This window comes from Schistocerca cancellata, chromosome 6 (genome assembly GCF_023864275.1).
Source record: "Schistocerca cancellata isolate TAMUIC-IGC-003103 chromosome 6, iqSchCanc2.1, whole genome shotgun sequence".
Classification (NCBI taxonomy): Eukaryota; Metazoa; Arthropoda; class Insecta; order Orthoptera; family Acrididae; genus Schistocerca; species Schistocerca cancellata.
The window spans coordinates 334,625,921-334,652,726 of NC_064631.1; the positions used below are offsets into that span (position 1 = coordinate 334,625,921).

At 39.9% G+C, this 26,806-nt stretch overlaps 1 protein-coding gene across 1 annotated transcript in view; it reads left to right on the forward strand.

Annotated features, from left to right (window-relative positions):
- The first annotated feature begins 3,064 nt into the window (after positions 1 to 3,064).
- LOC126190751 (unconventional myosin-Ie-like) overlaps positions 3,065 to 26,806 on the forward strand; it is a 367,405-nt gene continuing 343,663 nt past the window's right edge. Inside the window, exons 1-4 of the mRNA XM_049931260.1 lie at positions 3,065 to 3,322; positions 3,735 to 3,860; positions 4,071 to 4,160; positions 23,739 to 23,833. Of these exons, the coding sequence (XP_049787217.1) occupies positions 3,320 to 3,322; positions 3,735 to 3,860; positions 4,071 to 4,160; positions 23,739 to 23,833 (314 nt within the window). The 5' untranslated portion in view covers positions 3,065 to 3,319. The remainder of the gene's footprint in view (positions 3,323 to 3,734; positions 3,861 to 4,070; positions 4,161 to 23,738; positions 23,834 to 26,806) is intronic.

Below are 26,806 nucleotides of genomic sequence, written 5' to 3' on the forward strand. Positions count from 1 at the left end.
CCCCCCCCACACCCTCCCTTGGAGAGCAGGGCTTGGAAGCTGCGAGAAAGTGCAGCCTGCAGATAGCTTGTGTGATGGATTTTGGGGATTGCATGCCCCATAGTGATGTCAGTGCAAGCACAATGGCAGCACTTGGGACTGGTCAGTGGTGAGTGGGCAGTAGCACAGGACGTTGACAGGTCTGAACCTGTTTCAGTAATATACTTCACTCTGGAGCCCGTTCAACTATTAGGAGACACTTTGATATAGCACTACAGCTGGGTGTGTCTCAGCATGATTGCCGCTGACATTTGGTGCATCATTGTCATAGTGGACATGACACCAACAAATCCCATTAAACAGCTATTATGATGTCTGCAGAGTACCCCTAGAATGACTAGTACTTCATTGCTGGTTGTGTGAGCAGAACAGCCAGTAGCTGGCTCTGCTGCTGCTATAGTGCCTGCTGCCCTCTGGCTGTGAGTGTGACAACTAGTCGAGCTGCATGATTAGTGCCACCACCTGGGTGGCCAGAGTCTGGACTAGGTGTTGGAGTTTGGTACCAATGCCTGGCAAGTCCAGAGGGCTTGTGTCACTGCAGAGTGACAGCTGACGCCAAGGCTACAGCACTGTAGGTTTCAACGGCTGCAGTATTAGCTGTATGTATCTGCTCAATCGGATCTACAATGGTGTTCAGCTGTGTGTCTGCATGGCACTTGCATTTGAGATGGGAAGCTGCAAACCAAGATAGCAAACTGATTCTGGAAGTATGTCAGACTGCAAGAGGCTCCACAAATTGTGTATGAATTGAGAGGACCTCCTTTCTTTGTATTCCTCTTGTCACAGCAGATAACAAACCCTTTGTTCTCGTGACAATGAAATCCATCAGATTAATTCCTCCTTCAACAGTCTGTATGAGGCCTCTATCAGTAGCCACACTTTGGGCATGTAGTCTTGGTCAAGCTGACTCACAATGTAATCGAATGTGGTGAGGTTGCAGGTGATATTGTTCCTTAAAAAAATCGCCTCACCTTGACTGAACCACACTAATAGATCATGAGGTCAAAAGGGCGGCAGCTTAACTGACACCCATCCTAGGCTTATTGGCCCTCCAGTAACAGAGGGTGTCAGTGTGGTGGTGCTTTATGCTCTGAAGCTTTTTTCAGCTAACTACAGGTAGGCAGAGTCCATGTGTGAAGGATGTGCCTGTGGCTTGTGCTCCAGCCTCTGGTTTCAAGCCAGCAGCTTGTCTATTATCTTTTGCATTTCCTCTGTGGTCGCCATTTGTTTCTGACAAAGTTCTCATCCAAGATTGGGGAAAATGCAAACTAAAAGTAACACAACACATACAAAAAAAAAAGTTCGATGCTCCAGATAGTGTCTACATGTGGCTATCAGCAAGTGCAGAACTGTTTGTTCATAAGATAATGTTCGCCAGACCTGATGTCAGCGGCTATAAGGAACACAAAAGGAAACACTAGAAAAGTTTACGTGCAAAGCACCCACCAGAAAAGGACTCGATGACGTGTCCACCAACTAAGCACAGTTTGTACTTAAGGATATAAGTGTTTGTCAACTCTAGGTTCTGCGTCCTTCATACCACTGAGAGTTGGTCACATCACACGTTACCGTAGCCTATACACCACATCTGGTCTGACTCCACATTAGAAGCTTGCGTGCTTGGATCACTTGAGGGTCACCAGTGAAGCAGGCTTATGTGGAGGTCGCTTCTTATAATTCAGTTATGCAATGAGTCGGCTTTACTGCTGCATCCATGCTCTACGTTTGGAAAGAACGCTGAGGTGACGGTGGTGACGTGAACTGAAAAGAGCCTGCTTCCTAAAATGTACATTTAGTAGTCACAGACGAACATACAGTCAAACGACAAATGAGTTCCAGTTGTAATTGTCAATGCGCACGCGATAGTGTGGCGACGGTAGAAGCATTAACACAAATAGTTCACTCTTACTGCACGTCGCAGGGCTCGAATACTAGTCCAGGAGAATGTACACTTTCAAATGCTACTAGCAGTCGCTCGATCGCGGGAAAACAGTGGACTCATGGCTGAAACGAATGGCTTCCTGTTCGACCCACGGGGCACCGTGCCTTTCACGGACACGAGAAAACGAAACGAACGGCGCCAAATTATCTTCCTGTGCCCGTTGGTGCGGAGTTCGCGTAAAACTCGACACACGTCGTCCGCGGCTAGCAGAATCAGACTTACGGAGTCTCGCACTCAGGCTCAGCTCGCACTCCTTGTCTCCTCGCCTCATGTGCGTCACACTGTTGCCAAAATCTAGCCTAAAAGTGCGCACGCCGATGGATACCTACCACTGCTCGCTTTATCCCGGCTGTGAAGTGCAGTTCTACCTTACACTAATTTTAGTATGGTTGCCACAAACTCGTCGAAATGTTGCAACAACACGACGCCCCGACTCGGCTGATAACCCGGGAAGATTTCATCAATGATATTCAACGAGAAAGCTTGTATTCCCGTATCAACTGAACTTCTTTCGAGTTACAATAATACTCTTCGGTGTGGGAAAGGTGTACTGACGTTATAAAAAAAAATCCCAGCTTTTTTGGGCGCAGTGATATTTGACGCGATATTGTTGATTACGATACTTCTTATGTGATTGTAAATTTATTGGTCTAGGTTTATCAAACAGTATAAATTAGAGAGATGATGTCCGAGAAGTAAAAGTCACTGATGCCAACTACTGTTTAATGTGAAACACATGTTTGCAGCGATATGTCCATCGTATTTTCCAATCCGGAAATCCTTATCGTATTGGTTACGACATTTAATCGTAAGAGAGGCAGGAACAGACAAAAGAAGACATATACATTTATTTCATAAACTTAGATAATAATTTATTTGTTTTGCCACGGTGCAGTGTACGCTATGTACTGTTCGCCAGGACATTACAAATACTGCGCTCAACATATAGATGTAAGAAGAAACATCCGTTGCATACCAATTCTGTCGGGTTTTTCGATCTCAGCTTCTCTCAATAACCCTTTTTGCTGCTCATATGAGAAGTGATTCAGATGCATGACTCAGATCCACTTCCTTTATTTAGCGTATTACGTTGTTGTAGGGAACCTCAGCAGCACATCAAGCACTTCGAACAGTGAAGATATCTCCTTTAAATTCACAGAAGAACTTCACGATTGCCAAAGAAGATACAGGATGGGTGGTGTTTGTTGTTGACACTTGACAGATATGAACTGATAACACAAGCAATGTGGAATGCATTCATTTTCCTGTACCTGTAAAGTAAACTTAAAAGTAACAAATAAATAAATTCCTGGAACAGACACCTCCTAACTAGGCAGAATGGTGAGTGTCACTATCAGATTAACTCATTTGACGTTAGTATAGTAGGTGTAGGTTCATAACAAACAACTAGCATTGTTTCCTATAAATGTTATTGAAATAAAAAGCCGGTGTTTACACTACAGCTTCACATATTGGCCCAGATAACGATTATCAAGAAGTGACTACGAGTAACTCAAACATTTTGTAATTTGTCAGTTCTTTAAAGTTTACGGTAAAAGCCCATTTCGTGACTAGGACAGAAATTTACCAGAATAGTTGCTTATGTTTATATTTACGTAGCTTTGTAAGTGAAAATTTGATACCATTATGTGACATTTACAGTCAGATGATTAGGCTAAGGAAATGTAGAGAAAGCATAGAGCTTGTACTGGTGTACGTCAGGTTAATGGAAAACACAACCATTTGCTCACAGGTTTATCACTGGCAGTCCCACAATGTTAAGCTTTCAGGAGTGGATGATATGGTGTTACTGCCGAAAATTACAGAAGATTCTATTGTGGAGAACCTGAAGAAACGTTATATGGATGATTACATCTTTGTATCCTTTTTGGTACAAGTTACTGAAGTTCATAGTTATTGTGCCTGTTTCGCAAAGTGAGAAAGATTAAATGACTCTCTGCTTCTTTCTTATCATCCTTTTTGTTGCATTATGGTGGACAAGTCATCCTTTCAGTTTTTGAAATGTGATACTGCCTGTTGTATGATATTGCTTTTTTTGTGTACCTGTATGCTCCTTAATTTTCTTAAGACATGCATTGGCCCAGTTCTTGTGTCCGTTAATCCATTCAAACAGATGCCATATTTTGGAGAGAAAGAAATAGAGATGTATCAGGGAGCAGTAAGTATGATGTTTAAACAACACTTTGTGCAAAAATTACCTTTGTAAACTTATTTATAGGAAAGTTATTTCTGTAACAATAGTAATAATAATAATAATAATAATAATAATAATAATATTAATAAACACTTTGAGTTGGATAATTGTCGTTCAAGCAAGATGGCACATGCACCCGGCTCTTGGCTGAAATGATATAGGAAAACTCTGTCCTCCAGAATATGAGTCACTGCCTTACCTGTACAGCCTCATTTGGCTGGTCACTATTCTGTGATGATCTTCGATTTATGCACAGTTTTCTGTAGGTAATTTATAATGTAAAAGTTTTGCACTGTGTCACTGGACACACTGACACCTGCTAGTGACTCCTGGACATCGAAAATGCTGCTTAGTCCCTTGCATTGCCTCAAGTCTGTTTGGGAAATGGATGCCATGCTGAGAAACAAGCAGCTATACCCCATGCAGGTCTTCATATTTTCCTCTGGGTCCAGCTGAAAAACTGAGTCGGTATACCCCACGATGAATGAGATGACAGAGCTGAGGAGAATGACAAGACATTAGTATCGTGTGCTGTAGATCTTGGCACATGGTTTTCTCATAGAAGCAATACTTGCAATCATGAATTCTAATGTGGAGATGTGATGCAACTATCCCTTTTCATTATTAATCACTACTCTGAGTCATCTAAGTAATCTTTGTGTTGTAAGCATTACTTATGGAGGAGGTTTCGTCTGCCTTTTCAGACAGGTGTATTTTAGTAATCTTATCCGTCTCCTTGGGAAGTTTATTGTGCAACTTTATTCCCTGATAGAAAATGCTGTTTGAGTCTTGGTTTTCCTTGGTAAACGTATGTCCAAAATGACTGATCCATGATTATCTATAGAACTATTAGTGAAAGACATAGTAACATTTTCCTTGATTTGCACAACAGATTGGAGGTCAATGAAAGTGTCTGATTCCACCCATCAGCTGTGATCCTAAGGATATTGTGTTGTGTGACATCATTACAGTGGGGAGTTTGAGTTGGTTGTGTTTTTAGGTGTTGTCTTGTGTTTGATGGTGCCCTCCAGTGTGGGTGTGCATGTATGTGTGTTTTTTTGTGTGTTCATTTGAGCCTTGGTGTTGTGTTTGTGAAGTCGTTGGCAGTGTTTGTAGTTCGTGACATAAGGTTTGGAAGTTTTTCCATTGAGTTATTAATCAAATTTTTTTCGTTAATGTGTTTGGCATTTTCGTTAGGTGTTATTGGTTTGCCGTTTGTGGTGTCATAAGACATTTAATTTATGTGTGGCTTCTGGTATTAGGTATTGATATGATGATGAATATAACAATGCTATGTTGTGGTCTGAGATGGGGGAGGACATGTCCGTTATTAAATTCCTCCAGTTATTTGGACTGATTGCTGAGATTGTGAAGTGTAGTATTTGTCGTGAGAACATGAGGTTGACAAGAGTTCCTTCATTTTGGATCAGGGATGGGGATGTGTGTGTGTGTGTGTGTGTGTGTGTGTGTGTGTGTGTGTGTGTGTGTGTGTGTGTGTACAATGAGCACAACTATGGCAGCTACTTATTTTTCTTATGGCCCTTGTTCCAGTTCTTTGGGCTTTTGTCTCTGGTTTAACTTCCCATTTTTCTACTTTTACTCGAAAATTGTTTGTTACATCAATTTCTTCTGTGGTAATTTACGCTAATTGCAAGTCTTTTTTAACATTTTGGATCCATTCTCCTCCATTAGCAAGGCAATCTATGTATTTTACTATTCTCTTTGTTAGTCTGTGTTCGGGAAGCCTCTTTATGTGGCCATAGAATTTAAGACGTCTTTTCCTCATGTCTGTCTCCATGTTAGAATATTCTTCAATTTTGGACTTTTTTGCAGTCTATATTCATTCTCGGTCCATCTTGGTCCCAACATTTTCCTAAATATTTTCCTTCCTTCTTTCTTTAGATTTTCTATATCAATTTTCATGTTTAGTGCCAAGGTTTCGCTGGAATATAACATTGATGGTTTAATTACTGTTTTGTAATGTCTAATTCAAGCGTTTAAAGATAAGCATTTTTTTATTATAGAGTTTTGCACTAATCCTAAACTTTTATGAGCTTTCTGTATTCTTTCTTGTTGTGCATATTTTTCAGAGAGAATTTCTCCTAGATATTAAAAGTGTGATATTCTATTAATTTCTCCATATTTGGTTTATAATTTGAAAATTTCTTAATTTGTTGTTATAAACACTATCTTTTCAAATGATGTCTGCAGGCCGACTTTCTCTGCACGTTCTTTTAGAGTTTCTATCTGTTTTATAGCCATCTCACAAGAATCTGCCATTATTGTGAGATTGTCTGCAAAGGCTAAGTAGGGGATTTGTAGGTTATTTATTTATTTATTTATTTTTTGTTTCCTAATGGAATTGGGTCTCCAGCAATTTTCTTCAAGTTTCTTTTCCCATTCTTCCATGACTCTATCTAGAACTACATTGAACAACAAAGGCAATAACCCATTACCTTGTCCAACCACAGTTTTTATCTCGGATGGTTTTGAAAGTTTTCCCATAAATTTCACTTTGGATGTTGTATTTGTTAATGTCTGCTGAATGATTTTCTGTATTTTATGATCCAGTCCTTTCTCTTTAAGAATCCTAAATAGTGTGGGTCTTTGGACTGAGTCATATGCCTTTTTGAAGTTGACAAAGACATATACTGTAGGCTTGCCTCGTATCTTCCTTATTCTTGTGATTAATTTTAGGTTTAAGATTTGCTCTGGGCACGATCTGTTTGGCCTGAAACCAGCTTGGAAATCTGAGATTTGGGTTCTAGCAGTTGTTGTGCTCCTTCAAGAATACAAGCTGATAATATCTAACATGTTACAGGGAGTAGAGAAAAGCCTTTGCAGTTATTCACGTCATGATTGTCCCCTTTTTTATGTAATGGGTGTATTAAGGCACACGTCCAATCTCCTGGGATTTCTTCGTTGACCCATATATTTCGAATAATTCTTACTAGCTCCTTTCCTGAATTAGGCCCTAGAGTTTTGAGACATTTGGCTACAATTCCATCCTTCCCAGAGGCTTTGTTATTTTTGAGTTTCTTTATGTGTTTGATAATTCTTCTACTGTTGGCAGTGTAGAATCTTTTTGTTGCAGGGCTTTGGTGTTGGATGTTGGGAGGATTTCTGTTGGTTGTGGGACAGTTCAGTAGTTTTTCAAAAAATTTGGCTAGTATTTCACAATTTTCTTCATCACTTAGTGCTATTTTTATTATTTTTTTCTGTATCTCTGTGTTAATTTTGCATTAGGTGACAATATTCATCCCTAAAAACAAGGTGTATGCTGCACGGCCTGGAGATCTATCATCTATACTTAATTTGACAGTTGTTTTCTCTCTCTATGCTGAAGTGCATACTTTTTCTTTTCAAATGGTTCAAATGGCTCTGAGCACTATGGGACTTAACTTCTGAGGTCATCAGTCCCGTAGAACTTAGAACTACTTAAACCTAACTAACCTAAGGACATCACACACATCCATGCCCGAGGCAGGATTCGAACCTGGGGCCGTAGCGGTTGCTTGGTTCCAGACTGTAGCGCCTAGAACCCCTCGGCCACTCCAGCCAGCTTTTTCTTTTCGTTATGTTTGTGGTATTACATACTGCCCAGTTGTAAACACACTTGCTTTCTCTATGTTTTCTGGTGTTTTATCAGTTACCTTTTACTGTTTGGAAAGTTATTAATATATTGTCAAGATCAAAATTGGACCCAACACAGTATTCTGAGAGGCACCTATGTTTACATTTTTGTCTGAATTTGTTGTCCTAAAAATTTACCATAAGCAGACAATTATTTCTACCTTTTCACCCTGTTTTCTGCGTAAGATTTTAACCACTTGTTTGCCTTTCCTCTTACACCTAGCACTTCTTGCTTGTTAAGTAATATTTTATGGTCAACAATGTCAAAAGCCTTGGACATGTCTAAGAATATGCATGTAACACAGTCATCTTTGTTAAGAGCTTCAAGTACCACTTTTGGGAAATTTGTGATGGCTGCAATTGTACTTCTCCCACTTTTGAAACCAAACTGTGCTTCACTAAAAAGATTGTATTCATTCATGCAACTCATTAGTCTGTTGTTTGTAATTAATTCAATTATCTTTGAGAATGCAGACAGTAGCAAATATGGCCTGTAGTTTTCTAAACTCTCTGTATTACCTTTCTCTACTAAGGGCACAACTCGTATGTGCTTTAGGTATTCTGGGGAAAAATACCTGAACTAAAGGACTCATTTATTACGTTTGTTAATGTGGCTTGTATGCTGTTTGTGCATGCCTTCCGAACATGGACTGGAACCTTGCCCAAGCCTGCTGAGTTTTTATTTTTAATTTCTGTACTCTCTTCCGATTTGTGAGAAACCTTATTGTATTTGCTGTGTGACTCATTGTGGGTGCTGCAAGTGATTTATTAAGATTTTTGTTGCAACTTCTCTGTAATACCAGAGAGGTGATCATTAACAAAATTTGCTAATTCCTGAGAATTTTGTATTATTCTGCTTACATTTTTGGTTTGTGTGTCTAGTAATTGTCTACCTTTTCAGGTTCCATGTTTTGTGACAACCTTTACTACTTTGCTTTTATTTTTTGCTTTATATATAATTTTGTTGTTGACTTTGCGGTAAGCATTGTGGTTATATGTATTCTTTTCATACTGTGTTATTAGTGTTATTCTTTTGTAAAGAACTGAGAAATTTAAGTGCGCATGAGGACTTTCTAATACCTGCTGTTATCCACCTATTTTTGTAAATATCTCCCCAGAAATGAATTTAAATGATGAGCAGAATCCAGAGATCTCAGAATCTACAATGTTTTCGATATATGCCTCACGCCAGGTGTGATTGTCAATGCTGTAGAAAAAATATGTACTTTAAGTTCTGAGAAGTTCACTTAGTAGGCCTGCAATTTTGTGGGTTTTACCAAGCTTGTCTTTAGCTTTATTATCTGATAATAATGATCAGAACCAGTTCTGCCTTTCATTATCTATAAGTAAGTGGTCTGAGACTGATGCTGAGCTTTCTGATAGCCTAGTAGCAGCTTTTACCATTTGTGCCAAATGTGCATTCAAAATGTTTAGGAAATTATTAGTAATTTCACCTTCAACACCTGTGTTAATATTCATGTCTCCAGATATTATTATGCTAGTTTTGAGAGTGGGGATTCTTGTCCCCAAACCATTTCCCAGTACCGCATACCACCTTGCCATTCAAAGACTGTAATTCAGCTTCAAGCTGATGAACTTTATTTTTAATAGACTGCACATTTTGATGAAGAATAGATAATTTTGAGTAGATTTCTGTGGTGTTTGTGGACTCTTGTGTGGACGTGCTATCTTTTGTGTACACTTCATAGAAATCACTAAACTGGTTCTCCATATGTTAGTCTTCAGCATGCCAGATTGTCTTTCTTGCTTCTTTGTGTCATCAATCTTTCTTCCATTAGGTAGTTTCCAGGTCTTTTCCTATAATGAGGAATCCATCACAGAATCTCTTTAATCTATCTCACATCATTCCATCTTGCTATATTCCCTGAACTATCTTCATTTCAGTTTCTTAAATCAGTATCATGTCCTTAAAATGTGTTTTCTCTTATCCATGTGTTTATTTTCCTGTCACTTATTGTTATGTCCAGCGTGCATCTTTCCATAGACCGTAGGGTGACCTGTTCTCGTGGCCCCTTCACTCCTAACTGGGACACCATCAATGTGATGATCCATTGAAACTATAGTGTATACTGCTGTCACCTGCTAGAACCGTGACAGCTGATTTCCTGTAATGCTGCTGTCTGTATTGCCCTTCACTAGTGACTATTCCCCAAGGCCTTGTGGTTACAGTAGAATCTGTGAGTCATACTGGCTTGAGAGGGCAACTGGAGGGGTCTGTAGGTTTGCTTGCACATATACCATGAGCAGATTCCACTTCATATCATGTTGGAAACAATACTAGTGCAAGTGCAAACTATTCCAGCTATTCCAGCAATCAACATTTGTAACATTTATTGCACTTGGGGATTTCAGTATACATAACCCCCTGTGGGGAAGTAGCACTTCATCTGATAGATGCCTTCTGATCAACCAACATATTTTGAATGCCAACCTGTGTCTTCTCAGCGACTGTACTCCTTCCCTCTTCAGTGCCACCCATGGCATCTTTTCAACTATGGACCATATGAACTCTTCCACCAGTCGTGTGGCTTCGCTACATTGGTCACTCCTTGATGATCTTTGTGACAGTGACCACTGCCTGGTGGTCTTGTCACCATCCGACTGATGAGTTACCTCTGTGGGCTCTACAAAGAGCCAACTGGCAGTTACATACATCTGATATCATCTTCACCACCTCTCTGCCAACATTGTCTCATTGAGGTTGTCGGAGGTGTCTCCAATGCAATCACCTGAAATTGCTGTTCCTCTTTCTACAGGCATGTTCCCCAGCTGGTCAGTATCAAGGTGGACTAAAGATTTTGCAACAGCTGTTCAGGATCATTGTATGGCCCTGTAATGAGTTAAGTGACATCGTTCATAGGTTGCCCTCCTAATCTTAAGTGACTCTTCACTAAGGCTTTCTGTCTAATTAAGCGTAGTAAAAAGCATGCTGGAAGTGCTGTGGCTTCTCCTTGGGAATGTGTGCCTCTTCCTACTACATGTCAGCCAAGCTCCTTGGTCTTCTGTGCCACCGAAGATCAACAGCTGTTTGCATCTTGTCCTTCAGATTGGTCTTTGTACTGATGTAATGGTCTTTGCTGAACACCGTATGACCAATTTTGCAATGGCATCAGAGTCCTCTTTGTAGTCATGTATCTTTCTAATGTAGAAATGACGAATTGAAGACATTGACACCCCCCCACCCCCCACCCCGCTCTCCTCCTCATCCCCATCACCAAGTTGAATTATATAATGAACCTTTCTAAGTCGCTGGGAACTGCATCAGACTGTTTCCTTGCCCCATAAAACAATCCCAGGCCCTGATTCAGTTCATAATCTGATACTCCAGCATCTGGATATTACTAAGAGGCTGCATAAATCTGTCCAGAGTTTTCAGTCATATTTGGCTCAAAGGTGTCTTCCCTTTGCAGTGGCTACATAGTATCATTGTCCCAAAACTTAAGCTATAAAAAAAAAACCAACTTGTGTTCGCAGCTAACAACAAATTAGCCTCACCAACGTGTTCTGCAAACTGCATGAAATGATGGTTGCTTGCAGGTTGTGCTGGGTTCTTGAACCTCGGTGTCTTTTGTCCCCCTATCAATGTGGTATTTGGGAGGGATGATCCACAGTCGACCATCAGGTTGGATTGAAAATGGCAATCCAAGAGCCTTTTTTTGAAACACCAACACCTCATCAGTTTCTTTGACCTGTTAAAGTCGTGTATCACTGCTTGGCATAATGTTTTACTTACCCTTCATGATTGGGCTTTTGAGGCACCCTCAGAGATTTTTATTTGTCAGTTTGTACCCCACCAATTGTTGTGGGTTAGAGTTGGTACTTTACTCAGCTGTCCGCAGATCCAATGGAACTTTATCCCCCAGTGCTCCATGCTGTGTGTTACACTCTTCCTCATAACGTTCAATGAGCTAGTGACATCTGTCAGGCCACTGGTAACCCTCACACTGTATGTCAATGATTTTCATATTTGGTATAGCTCCCACTCTGTAAGCCATAGCAAAATTCCAGTTGAAGGATGCCGTCTGACCTACCAGTGCTTAGATCCTTTCCCATGGCAGGTATTGAGACAACTGATCATGGAAGAGAAAAGCAACCATAATTTCTCGTTAGTGGAAAGCTGACTGGACCAGGTGAGATACCTGTAAGATTCTATAATGGTTATACGAAAGAAGTTGCTCCCCTTCTAACAGCAGTTTGCCATAGATCACTGAAGCAATGAAGGCTACCTAGCAACTAGAAAAAAGCACAGGTCATTCCTGTTTTCAAGAATAGTTGTAGAACAGATGCATATAATTATCTAACATGATTTGTGCTCACATGTTATGATGTGTTTGGAGAATGAAAATCTCCTGTATAAAAAAATCAAAGTGGATTCCGCAAACAGAGATCTTGCAAAACTCAGCTTGGTCTGTCCCTCCATAAAATTCGTAGTGCAGTAGGCAATGGTGCTCAGGTTGATGTCATGTTCCTTGACATGTCTTGTATTGCAGTTTAGTGAAAAAATGTGAGCTTATCGAGTATCAAACCAGATTTATGACTGGATTCGAGACTTCCTTGCTACAGAACTCAGCACACAGCTTTTAAGGAACAAAATTTACAGATGTAAAGGTAATTTCCGGAGTATCCCAAGGAAGCATGATAGGACCATTACTGTTTACATTGTATGTAAATGTTCTAGTAGAAAGTGCCGGAAGCTCCTTAAAACTGTTTGCAGAGGATAGGGTTGTCTAGCAATGCCAGAAGACAGTATCGATTTGCAGACTGACATGTAGAGGATTGATGAATGGTGCCACCTCTGGCAGTTGACCATGAACATAAATAAATGTAACATTTTTGCACACATAGGAAAAGAAAGCCTCTACTGTATAATTTAACTATTGCTGACAAACTGATGGAAATAATATCTACCATAAAATATCAGGGAATCATTATCCAGAGTGATCTTAAGTGGAGTGACCGCATAAAGCAAACAGTATGAAAAGCAGATGCCAGACTGAGATTCATAGGAAGAATCTTAAGGAACTGTAGCGTATTCACTAAGGAAGTGTTTTACAAGGAACTTGTTCAACAGATTCTTTAGTACTGTTCATCAATAAGAGATCCTTAACAGATAGAAAATATCCAACAAAGAGCAGCATGTTTCATCACAAGGTATTTAGTCCACACGAGAGCATCGCAGAGATGATTACAAATGCCAGTGGCAGAGACTACAAGAGAGGTGTTGTGTGTCACAGAGAGGTTTACTGTTGAAATTTTGTGAGAGCACTTTCCGGGAAGAGTTGGCCAACATATCACTTCCTCCCACATACATCTCACAAAATGTCCACGACGAGAAAATTTGAGAAATTAGAGCTAATGCAGAGGCTAACTGACAATTATTGTTCCCACGCACCATTCGCAAGTGGAGCAGGAGAGGTGGGTGGGGGATCAGGTTGAGGTACTCGGAGTACCTCCCCATATTAATCTGCTTAGAATGTACTTCTGTGTTTTCCTGCACTGTTCAGTGGCTTCCTGGGTACAATGAAGGTGTGGATGGATCGTACATTCCTGTCATTGCACAATGGTCCTTCCTCATCCAGAGCTCAACTTGGGTACCCAGAGTTTGGATGTTGGTACACAATTCCATGTTTTGAGCCTTTTCCTTCAACACAAAAAAAAAAAAAAAAAAAAGAGAAGAAGACTTGAATGTCCCATGTTGGTCATCTAAAGTCTAGGTGTACGCAAAAGCTTAGGAACTTCTGTTTCCTTGTCCACACCTCTTGAGGTGCAGATCTTCCTACTCTTCTCTGTATTTACCATACCCTGGTCTTGACCTGACTGGATTATGTTTGCCTGGTTTATGGCTGGGTGGCACTTTTAACTTTGAAATTGTTATACTAAGTAAATCATTGTAGCATCTGACTGGCCATTGCTTCCTTCCGGACTAGTCCCATAGACCGTCTCCTTCCTGAAACAGATATCTTCCCTCTTCACTTCCTATGATACCATCTGTGATCTTCAGTTCCGATGGTATCAGCTGTTGATCACATACACGGTCACCATCGACAATTTTCTCATCATCCAGTGTATCACATTCATTTTGTATGTGAGGAGTATTGACCCCTGATACCTGCTCTCAGGTGGGATTACCAGTTGGAATGCGTGTTGTAACCTTCTGCCAGCAGCACCTCTTAATTTGCTTGGAATGCACTCCTTGAGTTTTCCTGCATAAACCGTTTTGGTTGGTACCAAGGCCACAAATTAGGACTGATTTATTCCATAGTCCTAAAGTTAGTCAACTCCATGACCTTACGGCATCTGCTCCTTTCAGTTCTCCAAGAATACCAGGGTTGTGCCATCATTTACGCTGATGGTTCTAAAGCCATAGATAGGACAGGATATCATTTCACATCTTCTGTCAGTTAGGGACAACATTTGTTGCCTGGAAGATGTAGTTTTTTTATGACAGAGCTGGAAGCCATTGACAGAATCTTTCATTTAGTTGACTGAGTTTTAATTTGCAGTGATACTGTGAGCAACCTCCAGACAATTGATGACTGTTATTCTCTCAGCCCTGTGATATCTGCTAATCAACTTCTCTCTAACCTTAATTATACTGCCTGCTCAGTTGTCTTTCTCTGGGCCCTAGGTCTTGTGGATATCTCAGGGAATGAACTTTCATTCAGACTGTTTGGATAGAGAAGTGATTACTCATCACACATCCACTTTGATGATCAGTTATGGATTTGCAGATGCAAATAAGGCCTTTGCTCACTCAGAGGTGGAACAGCATTTAGTGGGCTACTGTTGTCTCTAATAAACTTCACACTATTTAGGAAACAACTGCTCATGATGCTTATCTGTCCATTCATCCCGGAGGGAATCCACCATCCTATGTCACCTCCACACTGATCATACCAGACTAACCTATACTTTTACTTTATGTAATGAGCCACTCAAACATTGTGATTGTGGAGCGTTACAGATGTAGGACATTCTGTTTAATACCCCCTCCTTCTGGCCCTCCGTACTAAGCATGTTCTTTTGTATTGTTTGCCTCTAATATTGAGAGACGATACACAAGCAGGTGACCTGGTTCTCCATTTTCCCCAAGACTGGTTTTTATTATCCTGTGTGAGTTCTAAACTACCTTTGGGATGGGGGTGGATCCATCTCATATTTTGGGCTTTGCTGAGTGTGCTATAGACCTGTAGCTGCTAATGCAGGACTTCACACAAAGTGTAGTTAATAAACTTCATTTGGTTCTCATGGATCATTCCTTATTTCTATAGATTCTTTATTATGTTTGCCAACAGTTATCGGCTGAGCACAGCAATGAGTTGGCACCATCATGTGAGAGGCATTCAGTGATAACCATTCTGGTACATAGGGCGTGTGACATCTGTGAAAAAGCAGCTTACCAGCTGAGCTACAATACCTGAAGGAAGTGTTCCATCGAAATGGATACAGAGAAGTCCAGATTAGAAGGATGTTAAAGAAAGGAAAGATGTAGCAGCCCATAAGCTCTCTTTTCTTCCCTATATGGGACCATTATCACCCAAGGTCATGGTGCTGTTTGTAAGCTGCAACACCAAAATTGTCTTCCAGCTGCCACCAAAGACAAAAGATATTCTCAGCTTTGTGCAGGATCCACTGAGACTTCACCTATCAGGAATATACAGCATCTTACATGAGTCTGACCACAAGTATATTGGGCAAATACAGCACTGCATCTTGAAACTTCGTGGGGAACACAGAACATACGTTTTACATTTAGAAAACCCAAATTGCTGTGCTGAGCTAGCAATTATTGGGAAAGTGTAGTAAATGAATCTGTAGAAATAAAGATCCTCGAGACTCTCATCAATGACAAAGATTGTCAGTATAAGTTTTGTGGGGAATCCCATGCAGCTACAGGCTGAGAGTGCGCCCAGCAGTGGCCATTACACAAGACCAGGGTGGTGATTCTTCCTGAAAACTTGGAATTCTCAGAGAATTATATTTTACCTGGAAAAATCAGTGAAATCTCAGAGAATTTCATAAAATCTTAGGGAATTCTGTGTTTTTAACGTAGCATTGAAATAGTTTTTTATTGAGTTCTATAATTCACAATTTTTTTAAATACTTTTTGTTTCAGAGCATATTAATTATATGAATATTATCCGATATACATTATTGATGTTTAAAAACTGCTGTTAAATACGGCTTATGGCTGGTGTATAGCTCCACGGAGAGGAAAGAAAAGTCATTATTGTTATGGTATTCTGCCACCTGCAACCACCCCCCTCCCCTCCCACCCTTTCCTGTGGCACACAACATTTTTTTGTCAGGAGCTTCTTGACACCATCTTCCTCCTGACACCTGAAATTCTCAGGGAATCTTTTTTTCTTTCCCATGTTTGAGTACCCACCCTGAAGATGGATAATAATGCTCACGCAAAGATGTGAGTGAAGCCTACAACCAACTCCAACCATACTGGTCCACCCACGGTTCCTCCCTACCTTTGCAAGATCACATATTGTCCTGGAAATATTGAAAAATAGTAGTTACTTCAGAGGGACAGTTTATGTTGCTTTTAACCATTCTTCTTCCATTATTACGCAACCTGTACTGCAGGCAGAAACATGTGACGATGATTGTGGTAGACTTGTTTTATGACAATTGAGTTGTTTACCATGTGTAAAAAGAGCTGAAGGCATGAATGCTACTATCCTTAAATGTTTTAAAATACCTAGGTTATCACAGTCTTGTGGAGCAACAAGAGGATAACTACTCCAGTTTTCTAAAGCCATTTTATGTTCTGAGCTGAAGTATGAGAGCACAGTGTATAACTCGGCAAGGTTACCACATCTAATTATCTTGAGTCCAGAAGATACATTTGTGTACATCAAGTAAGGTTGAAGAATCTGCTCTTGTGCATGTGGTGTTGCCAAGCCTGCAGGAAACCAGCAATAACTGCTGTCAAATACACTGTAAAACTTCACATGTGAGGTAATAGGCATTGCATTTGTTAGTGTATAAAATGTCAATAGACCTTTTTTACAATAATGCTTGTACTGAGATGCAGCTTAGCCTGTGATTTGTGTAGTTCAGTTTTACTGTTTGCTTTCTTTCATCCAGTCGCAAGGGATGAGGGTCACAGATAAGTCTGTAGCACTGTACTTTCTGTAGTAAATTTTTATGATTGACACAATCAAAGGCCTTGACAGTATTTAAGGAAATGCTGGTAGATTAATATTTCTCCGTTAAATTTTGCAGAGAAAATTTGGTTTTGCCTTTAAGGGATCTTGTATAAGATGATTGTATTTTGTCTGGAATTTTTTGTCTGAAAATTGAGTTTTTATCTTGGCTTCGACAAGGAGATAAAAATTGTAAAGATTAGGGGAAGTTGGATGTATTGAGATAGCCTTTGGTATTTCTATTATTAATGGTGGTTAAGGTTATAGTTAAGAAAAGGGGAAGTGTGAGATGGGATATTTTTATCTGTTGTATTTGGTTTGCCAACAGGCAGTTTCACATAACTATTGGAAGCATGGCTTTACGTAAATGGGAGGTGAATAAAGAGGCTATATGTTTTTTAAGGGTAATGTTGAAAGCTTTCAGTGTACTTCATAGTTTGTGTCTTGTCCCATGCTGTTCCTTGGAATATATAGGGAAACGTGAGATTGTGATTACATTGGGACTGAAGGAATCGGCTTAAAATGACGCCATTACAGTGTCTTTGATTCAGTCTTCCAAACTACCTACTGCATATTTCCAACTAAAATTCTTGTAAAATCTATTTCCTTTTTTAATGTATTTGTTTGATTACATTGCACATATCAAGGTTGTATTGTGATCAAGAAATGTGTTGTTTTTTTTTTCCTGGAGTGCAGCCCTGTAAGGATTCTGGAGTGAAGCCCTGTAAGGAAGTGAAACATGGATGATAAACAGTTCAGACAAAGGGGAATAGGGAAGTTTGGTGCAACAGAAGAATACTGAAGATTAGATGGGTTTTTGTTGTTGTGGTCTTCAGTCCTGAAACTGGTTTGATGCAGCTCTCCATGCTAATCTATCCTGTGCAAGCTCCTTCATCTCCCAGTACCTACTGCAACCTACATCCTTCTGAATCTGTTTAGTGTATTCATCTCTTGGTCTCCCTCTACGATTATTACCCTCCACGCTGCCCTCCAATGCTAAATTTGTGATCCCTTGATGCCTCAGGACATGTCCTACCAACCGATCCCTTCTTCTAGTCAAGTTGTGCCACAAACTTCTCTTCTCCCCAATCCTATTCAACACCTCCTCATTAGTTACGTGATCTACCCACCTAATCTTCAACATTCTTCTGTAGCACCACATTTCAAAAGCTTCTATTCTCTTCTTGTCCAAACTATTTATTGTCCATGTTTCACTTCCATACATGGCTACACTCCATACAAATACTTTCAGAAACGACTTCCTGACACTTACATCTATCTCGATGTTAACAAATTTCTCTTCTTCAGAAACGCTTTCCTTGCCATTGCCAGTCTACATTTTATATCCTCTCTACTTCGACCATTATCAGTTATTTTGCTCCCCAAATAGCAAAACTCCTTTACTACTTTAAGTGTCTCATTTCCTAATCTAATTCCCGCAGCATCAACCGACTTAATTCGACTACATTCCATTATCCTTGTTTTACTCTTGTTGATGTTCATCTTATATCCTCCTTTCAAGACACTGTCCATTCCGTTCAACTGCTCTTCCAAGTCCTTTGCTGTCTCTGACAGAATTACAATGTCATCGGCGTACCTCAAAGTTTTTATTTCTTCTCCCTGGATTTTAATACCTACGCCAAATTTTTCTTTTGTTTCCTTTACTGCTTGCTCAGTATACAGATTGAATAACATTGGAGAGAGGCTACAACCCTGTCTCACTCCCTTCCCAACCACTGCTTCCCTTTCGTGCCCCTCGACTCTTATAACTGCCATCTGGTTTCTGTACAAATTGTAAATAGCCTTTCGCTCCCTGTATTTTACCCCTGCCACCTTTAGAATTTGAAAGAGAGTATTCCAGTCAACATTGTCAAAAGCTTTCTCTAAGTCTACAAATGCTAGAAAGGTAGGTTTACCTTTCCTTAATCTTTCTTCTAAGATAAGTCGTAAGGTCAGTATTGCCTCATGTGTTCCAATATTTCTACGGAATCCAAACTGATCTTCCCCGAGGTCTGCTTTTACCAGTTTTTCCATTCGTCTGTAAATAATTCGTGTTAGTATTTTGCAGCTGTGGCTTATTATACTGATAGTTCGGTAATTTTCACATCTGTCAACATCTGCTTTCTTTGGGATTGGAATTATTATATTCTTCTTGAAGTCTGAGGGTATTTCGCCTGTCTCATACATCTTGCTCACCATATGGTAGAGTTTTGTCAGAACTGGCTCTCCCAAGGTCGTCAGTAGTTCCAATGGAATGTTGTCTACTCCCGGGGCCTTGTTTCGACTCAGGTCTTTCAGTGTTCTGTCAAACTCTTCACGCAGTATTGTATCTCCCAATTCATCTTCATCTACATCCTCTTCCATTTCCATAATATTGTCCTCAAGTACATCGCCCTTGTATAGACCCTCTATATACTCCTTTCACCTTTCCGCTTTCCCCTCTTTGCTTAGAACTGGGTTTCCATCTGAGCTCTTGATATTCATACAAGTGGCTCTCTTTTCTCCAAAGGTCTCTTTAATTTTCCTGTAGGCAGTATCTATCTTACCCCTAGTGAGATAAGCCTCTACATCCTTACATTTGTCCTCTAGCCATCCCTGCTTAGCCATTTTGCATTTCCTGTCGATCTCATTTTTGAGACGTTTGTATTCCTTTTTGCCTGCTTCATTTACTGCATTTTTATATTTTCTCTTTTCATCAATTAAATTCAATATTTCTTCTGTTACCCAAGGATTTCTACTAGTCCTCATCTTTTTACCTACTTGATCCTCTGCTGCCTTCACTACTTCATCCCTCAGAGCTACCCATTCTTCTTCTACTGTATTTCTTTCCCCCATTCCTGTCAATTGTTCCCTTATGCTGTCCCTGAAACTCTGTACAACCTCTGGTTTAGTCAGTTTATCCATGTCCCATCTCCTTAAATTCCCACCTTTTTGCAATTTCTTCAGTTTTAATCTACAGTTCATAACCAATAGATTGTGGTCAGAGTCCACATCTGCCCCTGGAAATGTCTTACAATTTAAAACCTGGTTCCTAAATCTCTGTCTTACCATTATATAATCTATCTGATACCTTCTAGCATCTCCAGGATTCTTCCATGTATACAACCTTCTTTTATGATTCTTGAACCAAGTGTTAGCTATGATTAAGTTATGCTCTGTGCAAAATTCTACTAGACGGCTTCCTCTTTCATTTCTTAGCCCCAAGCCATATTCACCTACTATGTTTCCTTCTCTCCCTTTTCCTACTGTCGAATTCCAGTCACCCATGACTACTAAATTTTCGTCTCCCTTCACTACCTGGATAATTTCTTTTATCTCATCATACATTTCTTCAATTTCTTCGTCATCTGCAGAGCTAGTTAGCATATAAACTTGTACTACTGTAGTAGGCATGGGCTTCGTGTCTATCTTGGCCACAATAATGCGTTCACTATGCTGTTTGTAGTAGCTTACCCGCACTCCTATTTTTTAATTCATTATTAAACCTACTCCCGCATTACCCCTATTTGATTTTGTATTTATAACCCTGTTTTCACCTGACCAGAACTCTTGTTCCTCCTGCCACCGAACTTCACTAATTCCCACTATATCTAACTTTAACCTATCCATTTCCCTTTTTAAATTTTCTAATCTACCTGCCCGATTAAGGGATCTGACATTTCACGCTCCGATCCGTAGAATGCCAGTTTTCTTTCTCCTGATAACGATGTCGTCTTGAGTAGTCCCCGCCCAGAGATCCGAATGGGGGACTATTTTACTTCCGGAATATTTTACCCAAGAGGACGCCATCATCATTTAACCATACAGTAATGGGTAGATTGGGTTATTAATTAAGAGGTACTGAACTGAATTGGGGAGAAAATAAATTTATGCCACAACTGGACTAAAAGAAGAGACCTGTTGATAGAATACATCCTGAGTCACCAAGCAATCTTTGTTTGGTAATGGAGGCAAGTGTGGGGGTTAAGGCTAAAAATTGTAGGTGGAGACCAAGGCTTGACTACAGCAAGCAGGTACAAATGGATGTTGGTTGCAGTAGTTGTGCAGAGGAAGGGAAAGGCTTGCACAGAATAGACTGCATCAAACCAGTCTTTGGACTGAAGACTGCACTTATAACATTGTGATAAGGACATCAGAGGTTAGCCTCAATTCATTACTAAGAAACACGTGATCTAAGAGATATGTAATCTGCCTCTCATTGGTAAACTGCAGTCAGCTGTTGGCACATCCCCTTTAATCCTCTTGGCAGGTGCTACCAGCATTACTATGCGAAACTTGTAAGTGGAGCTCTAAACCTATTCTTAATTTTTATTATGGCTAATAATACTGCATAACAACTCTTCTCAGTGATTTACCTATGTTTGTAATTTCATGGCTCATTAGTTTTTAAGAGGTTTTTATTAGGTCACTTTCTAGTCTGTTTGTTCGGTACAAATTTCGCAATTACTTTTAAACTCCTGGTGAGCTAGAGACGTGAACTTTTCAATATAGCTCAGAACTGGATGACAGTTCACTATTAATTCACTCTCTTTTTTTGTTGTGTGTTAGAGGGTACTTTGTGTGCTACTGTTACTTCCTTCTCTTCCTGTTCCAGACATAAATGTTTCGTGGTAGGAATGACTGCTGGTAAGCCCCAGTGTGAGCTCAAATTTCTCTAATTTTTGCCCTCACGATCTTTGACAAGATATACATTGAAGGAAGCACTATGTTGGAGAAACTGAAATAAATGTGAAAATCACCACACATTTTTGATTTAATCTCATCAAAATGTCTCAAATTGATTGAAAAATTTCACACACGCAGGACTAAAAAGCAGGAAATAATTAATTATATAACAGAACTTTTTAATGTAATGAGCTTTTTAAATGGACTAAAAACATAAAATAATTTCTCCTAGCCTCATGCAGATTCCTAATATCATGCAGATAATCCTGAAAATTGTGCATATGAATTTTCAGTAACTACCTGTAAAATTTAAATCTAAAAATGTGTAGTGTATGCAATAGATAATGAGTGTAGAGAGTAGTTGTTGGGAAAAGTCACACAACATTTCATATCATTTGCAGTGCAATCAAATTGTTTGTGATTTATGTGAACCGTTCATCTATCAGTTATTATTGCATGTTCCTGACATACATCATTATAAATTTTACAAGTATTGTCATAGCTATTAAAAATTCACATGCACGAAGTTTAATGACTATATGCTTGGGGTTAGGATTCTGTATGGGGTTAGGAGAAATTATTTCATGTTTTTTAAAAAGCATGTTATATTAAAAAGATTTTTGTGTAAACTTGTTGCTTATGCAATTTGTGTCTAGCTATTAGGTGAAATTACTATACTGTCCAGTCGCATTAATGTGGCCACCTGTCGGAAGCCTGAATAACCAAGTTTCACAGTGTGAATTGCTACAAGACATGCAGGAAGAGAGTCAATGAGATTCTGGAAGGTAGAGACAGGGATGTGGAGCCATGCTGTCCAGTTTTGTGCCCAGCTGCACTAGGTTTCGCAATTCAGGATCCATGGTGCAAATAGCCCGACCGAGATGGTCCCTCAGATTATTGATTTGAGTTTAGTGGCCACAGAAGAATGGTAAACTTATCCTGGTGCACTTCGAACCATGGACACATGCTATGAACTGCGTGACATATTGCTTTGTCCTGCTGGTAGATGTCATTGTGCTGAGGAAAAACAAGCTGCATGTAGAGGTGGTCATTGTCCCCAAGGACAGGTTCGTACTTGTGTTGATCTATTGTGCCTTCCAGACTGACGAGATCATCGAGGGAATATCACGAAAGTCATGATTCATCTGAAAAGACCACCTGTCGCCACTCAGTGGATGTCCAGTTGCAGTATTGGTCTGGAAATTCCAGCCTTCATCACTGATGAACAGCAGTCAGCAAGAGTACATGAACCAGGTGCCTGCTCCAGAGTCCCATACACAGCAATGTTTAGTAAACGGTCATTGAGGAGACACTGTTGGTAGCCCTTTGGTTCATCTGGCTGGTCAGTAGCTCAACGGTTGCATGCCTGTTCGCCCATACACATCTCCTTAACCATAGTTCAGCCCTCTCATATATGGCCTGTGGTGCACCACTGTTGCCTCAGAACAGCTTTGGATAGCTCTATTTTGCCACACATGTTAGAACCACAGCAGCATGCAAACAGTTTTCAAACTTACCTGTTCCTGAAATTCTTCCACCCTTGGTCCAGAAACCAATGATCATGCACTTTTGGATGCTAGGTAAATCACTCAGTTACCACATTATGACAGTGATTACACTGTTTCACGTGTCCCCAAGCCCGCCTTATATACTCTCCACTGCTAGCGCAGCCACCTACTGTCTGTGTGTGGTTATTTCATGTTGATGTCGAATATAGGCGGTGGTCGCATTAATGTGACTGAACAGTGTATATTATCAACACCAAATTTGATTAAATTTTGGAAGAGATGAAACTTGCTGGTTTCATTATTGGAATTGTTTTGATAATGAATATGCAGTATAACTTCCTTGAGATGGTTGTTTGAAAATGCAGTGAAGCAGTTCAAGACAAAGATGTAGTTTTTTTTAAATATATGTTTATTTTTTATTTTCTGTATATCTTCAATTGACTCATTTCTCACCACAAATTACCTTCCTTGTGTTATACTAATTGATAATGTTCTTACAAATGTTTCATGACTGTTCTCTGGGTAAATGAAAGGTAATTGCTATTTAATTTTTGCAGGCACCATATGAAAACCCGCCACATATCTATGCATTAGCTGATGAGATGTACAGAAACATGTTAATAGATAATGAAAATCAGTGCGTAATAATCAGGTATTTAATTTCCCATCTTTATCCACTTCTTGTAATTCATTTTGCAACAGTAATTTCCAATACTAAATTACTGATATTCTTGAATAGGATAACCGAGTTTACAACAAATTAAACTGTAATATTTCTTTTAGATTTGTTGCACATGAGGAAAGGAGTTTGAAGTTTATGCTGAATTTGCTTTGACCATATATTTGAACTGCAGCTAATATAGTTGGTAGAATATACTTTACAAAGAAAAGAGCTCCTCTAACGTTAAGATTGATCCTTTTCATAACACACTGATGGGGAAAAAATCCCAACACAAAAAATAATTAATGTAGAGTAATGAAGTTCCTGGAATACATTTGTCTAGGTAAAATAGTTAAGTGGTTTAACATTTCAGGAATGTAAACACAAGAAAAGCCATTGAGAATCTGAAATGTTGGTACATTGATAACTGGTGTAACTGTCAGAATGTTGAATGCAAGCATGTAGAGGTGTTGTACAGGTTCCATACGTCAATTTGTGGTATAGAATTCTGTGTCTGTTGAACTTGGTTGGTCAATACAGGGACATTTAATGCTGATTGTGGATGACACCAGAGCTGTCATCTGATGGTGTCCCATATGTGCTAGATTGTAGACAGGTGTGGCAATAGAGCAGCCCAAGGCAACATGTCAGCACACTATAAAGCATGTTGGGTTACAACAGCGGTGTGCGATTGAACATCATCCTGTTAAAAAACACCACCTGGAATGCCGTTCATGAATGGCAGCATAACAAGTTGAATCACTTGACTGATATACAGGTTTGCAGTCAGGATGCGAGGGATAACCACGAGAGTGCTCCTGTTGTCATACAAAATCACACCCCAGTCCATAACTCCAGGTGTAGGTCCAGTGAGTCTAGCACACAGACAGGTTGTGTGTAGGTCCTCAACTGGCCTCTTTCTAACCAACACATGGCCATCACTGGCACCGAGGCAGTCATCAGAAAACACGAAAGACCTCTTGTTGGCCCTCCAGTGAGCTCTCACTTGACATAGTTGAAATCGCAAACGTTAGTGGTCTGGGGTCTTGGAATGCACACTACAGGGTGTCTGTTTTAGAGCTATCGTTGAGGTGTCTGTTTCAGAGCTGCCCTTGAGGATCTGGTTCCTTGATGTAAATGATTTACAACAGTTTGTTATGTCACTGTGGTGCCAACTGCTGCTCAAATTGCTGCTACAGAGACAGTACAATGCATGACAGCATGGAACATGATAGTCTCTCCTCGTGGTAGTGCCATATGGCTGCCCAGAGCCCAGTTTTCTTGTGACCTTACCGTATTTACTCGAATCTAAGCCGCACTTTTTTTCCGGTTTTCATAATCCAAAAAACGGCCTGCGGCTTAGAATCGAGTGCAAAGCAAGCGGAAGTTATGAAAAATGTTGGTACATGCCGCCACAACTAACTTCTGCCGTCGAATATATGTAGCACTACGCAGGCATGGTTTGTAGGCACAAAGATAAATGTTGGCGCCAAAACCTCTGCGTCAATAAATAAATTTAAAAAAAAGTTGAAGACGAGCTTTTTTTCTCCGCCACGAGTTTTGACCACTGCATTTTCATACATTATCCAACGAAGTAAATAAAAATTCCGTGTTGTTCATCTTCGAATGTAGCACAATTTCAGTGTACTACGAAAATCTGACTGGCAAGACTGTTTGGGATGTTTGTCAATATGGCCAACTCTACGTTCTGAATTTTTTCCTATCTGTGAGAAGAGATGGTTGCTAATAGGAACCTGATGAAATTTGAATCACATACAGTATTCTCTTCACCATAAGAATAATATGAATATAAACATTTTGCCATGTGTTCTTTCGTGTTTGCTGCTATCCCATTTAAATCCTGTCTGCCTAATAAACTACGAAACTAGAGTGAGACAACAGCAAACACGGAAGAATATACGTATCGTGTCATGTTTATATTCGTATTATTCTTATACCTAATAGTGATACAGTCAGAAATGAAGCACGGCAAGTGACTAGATTTTTAAATCGAAGATGTCTCTAATTTCTGTGCAGAATTTGATGTAATAAAGAAGCGGCCGCAAAGATTTTCAAACGGAGAAAAATTTTCGCCCAACTCTCGTTCAGAACATGTTCTATCATACGCAGTCTATTATTTGGTTCTTGTTGATCATTATCAAAGAAAGCAGCAGTGTAAGTAACAACAAATAGCAGTCTCTTGCCATTGTTTCGCTAGTGAGACGATTCCTCTCTTTTTTTCTTTTTTTTTTTTTTTTTTTTTTTTTAATTGTACGCAGCGGTAGCGCGCACAAAAGCAAGCCATGCCGCGAGCCGCGACAGGCCGTAAACACGCACTATCAGAATGCGACAAACAATGCATGACACAGTGCAGTAATGCATTTTCAGCTTGAGTGACGCAAACACCTATAACAAAGAAAACGGCACTTATCAGATCAAAGCAAAATAAGCAATCGATTCAAACCAGACGAAGCACGTGAAAAAGGAATGGCACCCGTATAAATACGGACGGAGCGCCTGACGCATAGCAGTGGCTACGTGGTAAAGCTTAACTGCTAAGCTTACGACCCGAACCAAACTACTGTAGCTGTATCGTCATTCATTCGACCTAAATTGTGTCTCATATTACAACGGACCAACTTTGTTTCGATTTGGAGGTGCGGCCTACAACTTTTCTCTCCCCTTGAATTTCAGGTGCGGCTTAGATTCGGGAAATTTTTTTTTCCTTTATTTCGAGTCTCATTTTTCAGGTGCGGCTTAGATTCGAGTAAATACGGTACATTCTCATTTCCACCACTGCAAGTAATCATGTACAGTGGCTACATTCCTTCCAAGTATTTGTGCAATATCACGGATTGAACATACAGCTTCTAATAGCCCTATTACATGACATCATTCAAACTCAGTGAGGTGTTGGTAATGATGTCTTTGTCGCCTTAAAGGCTTTCTTGACTAATATCAACT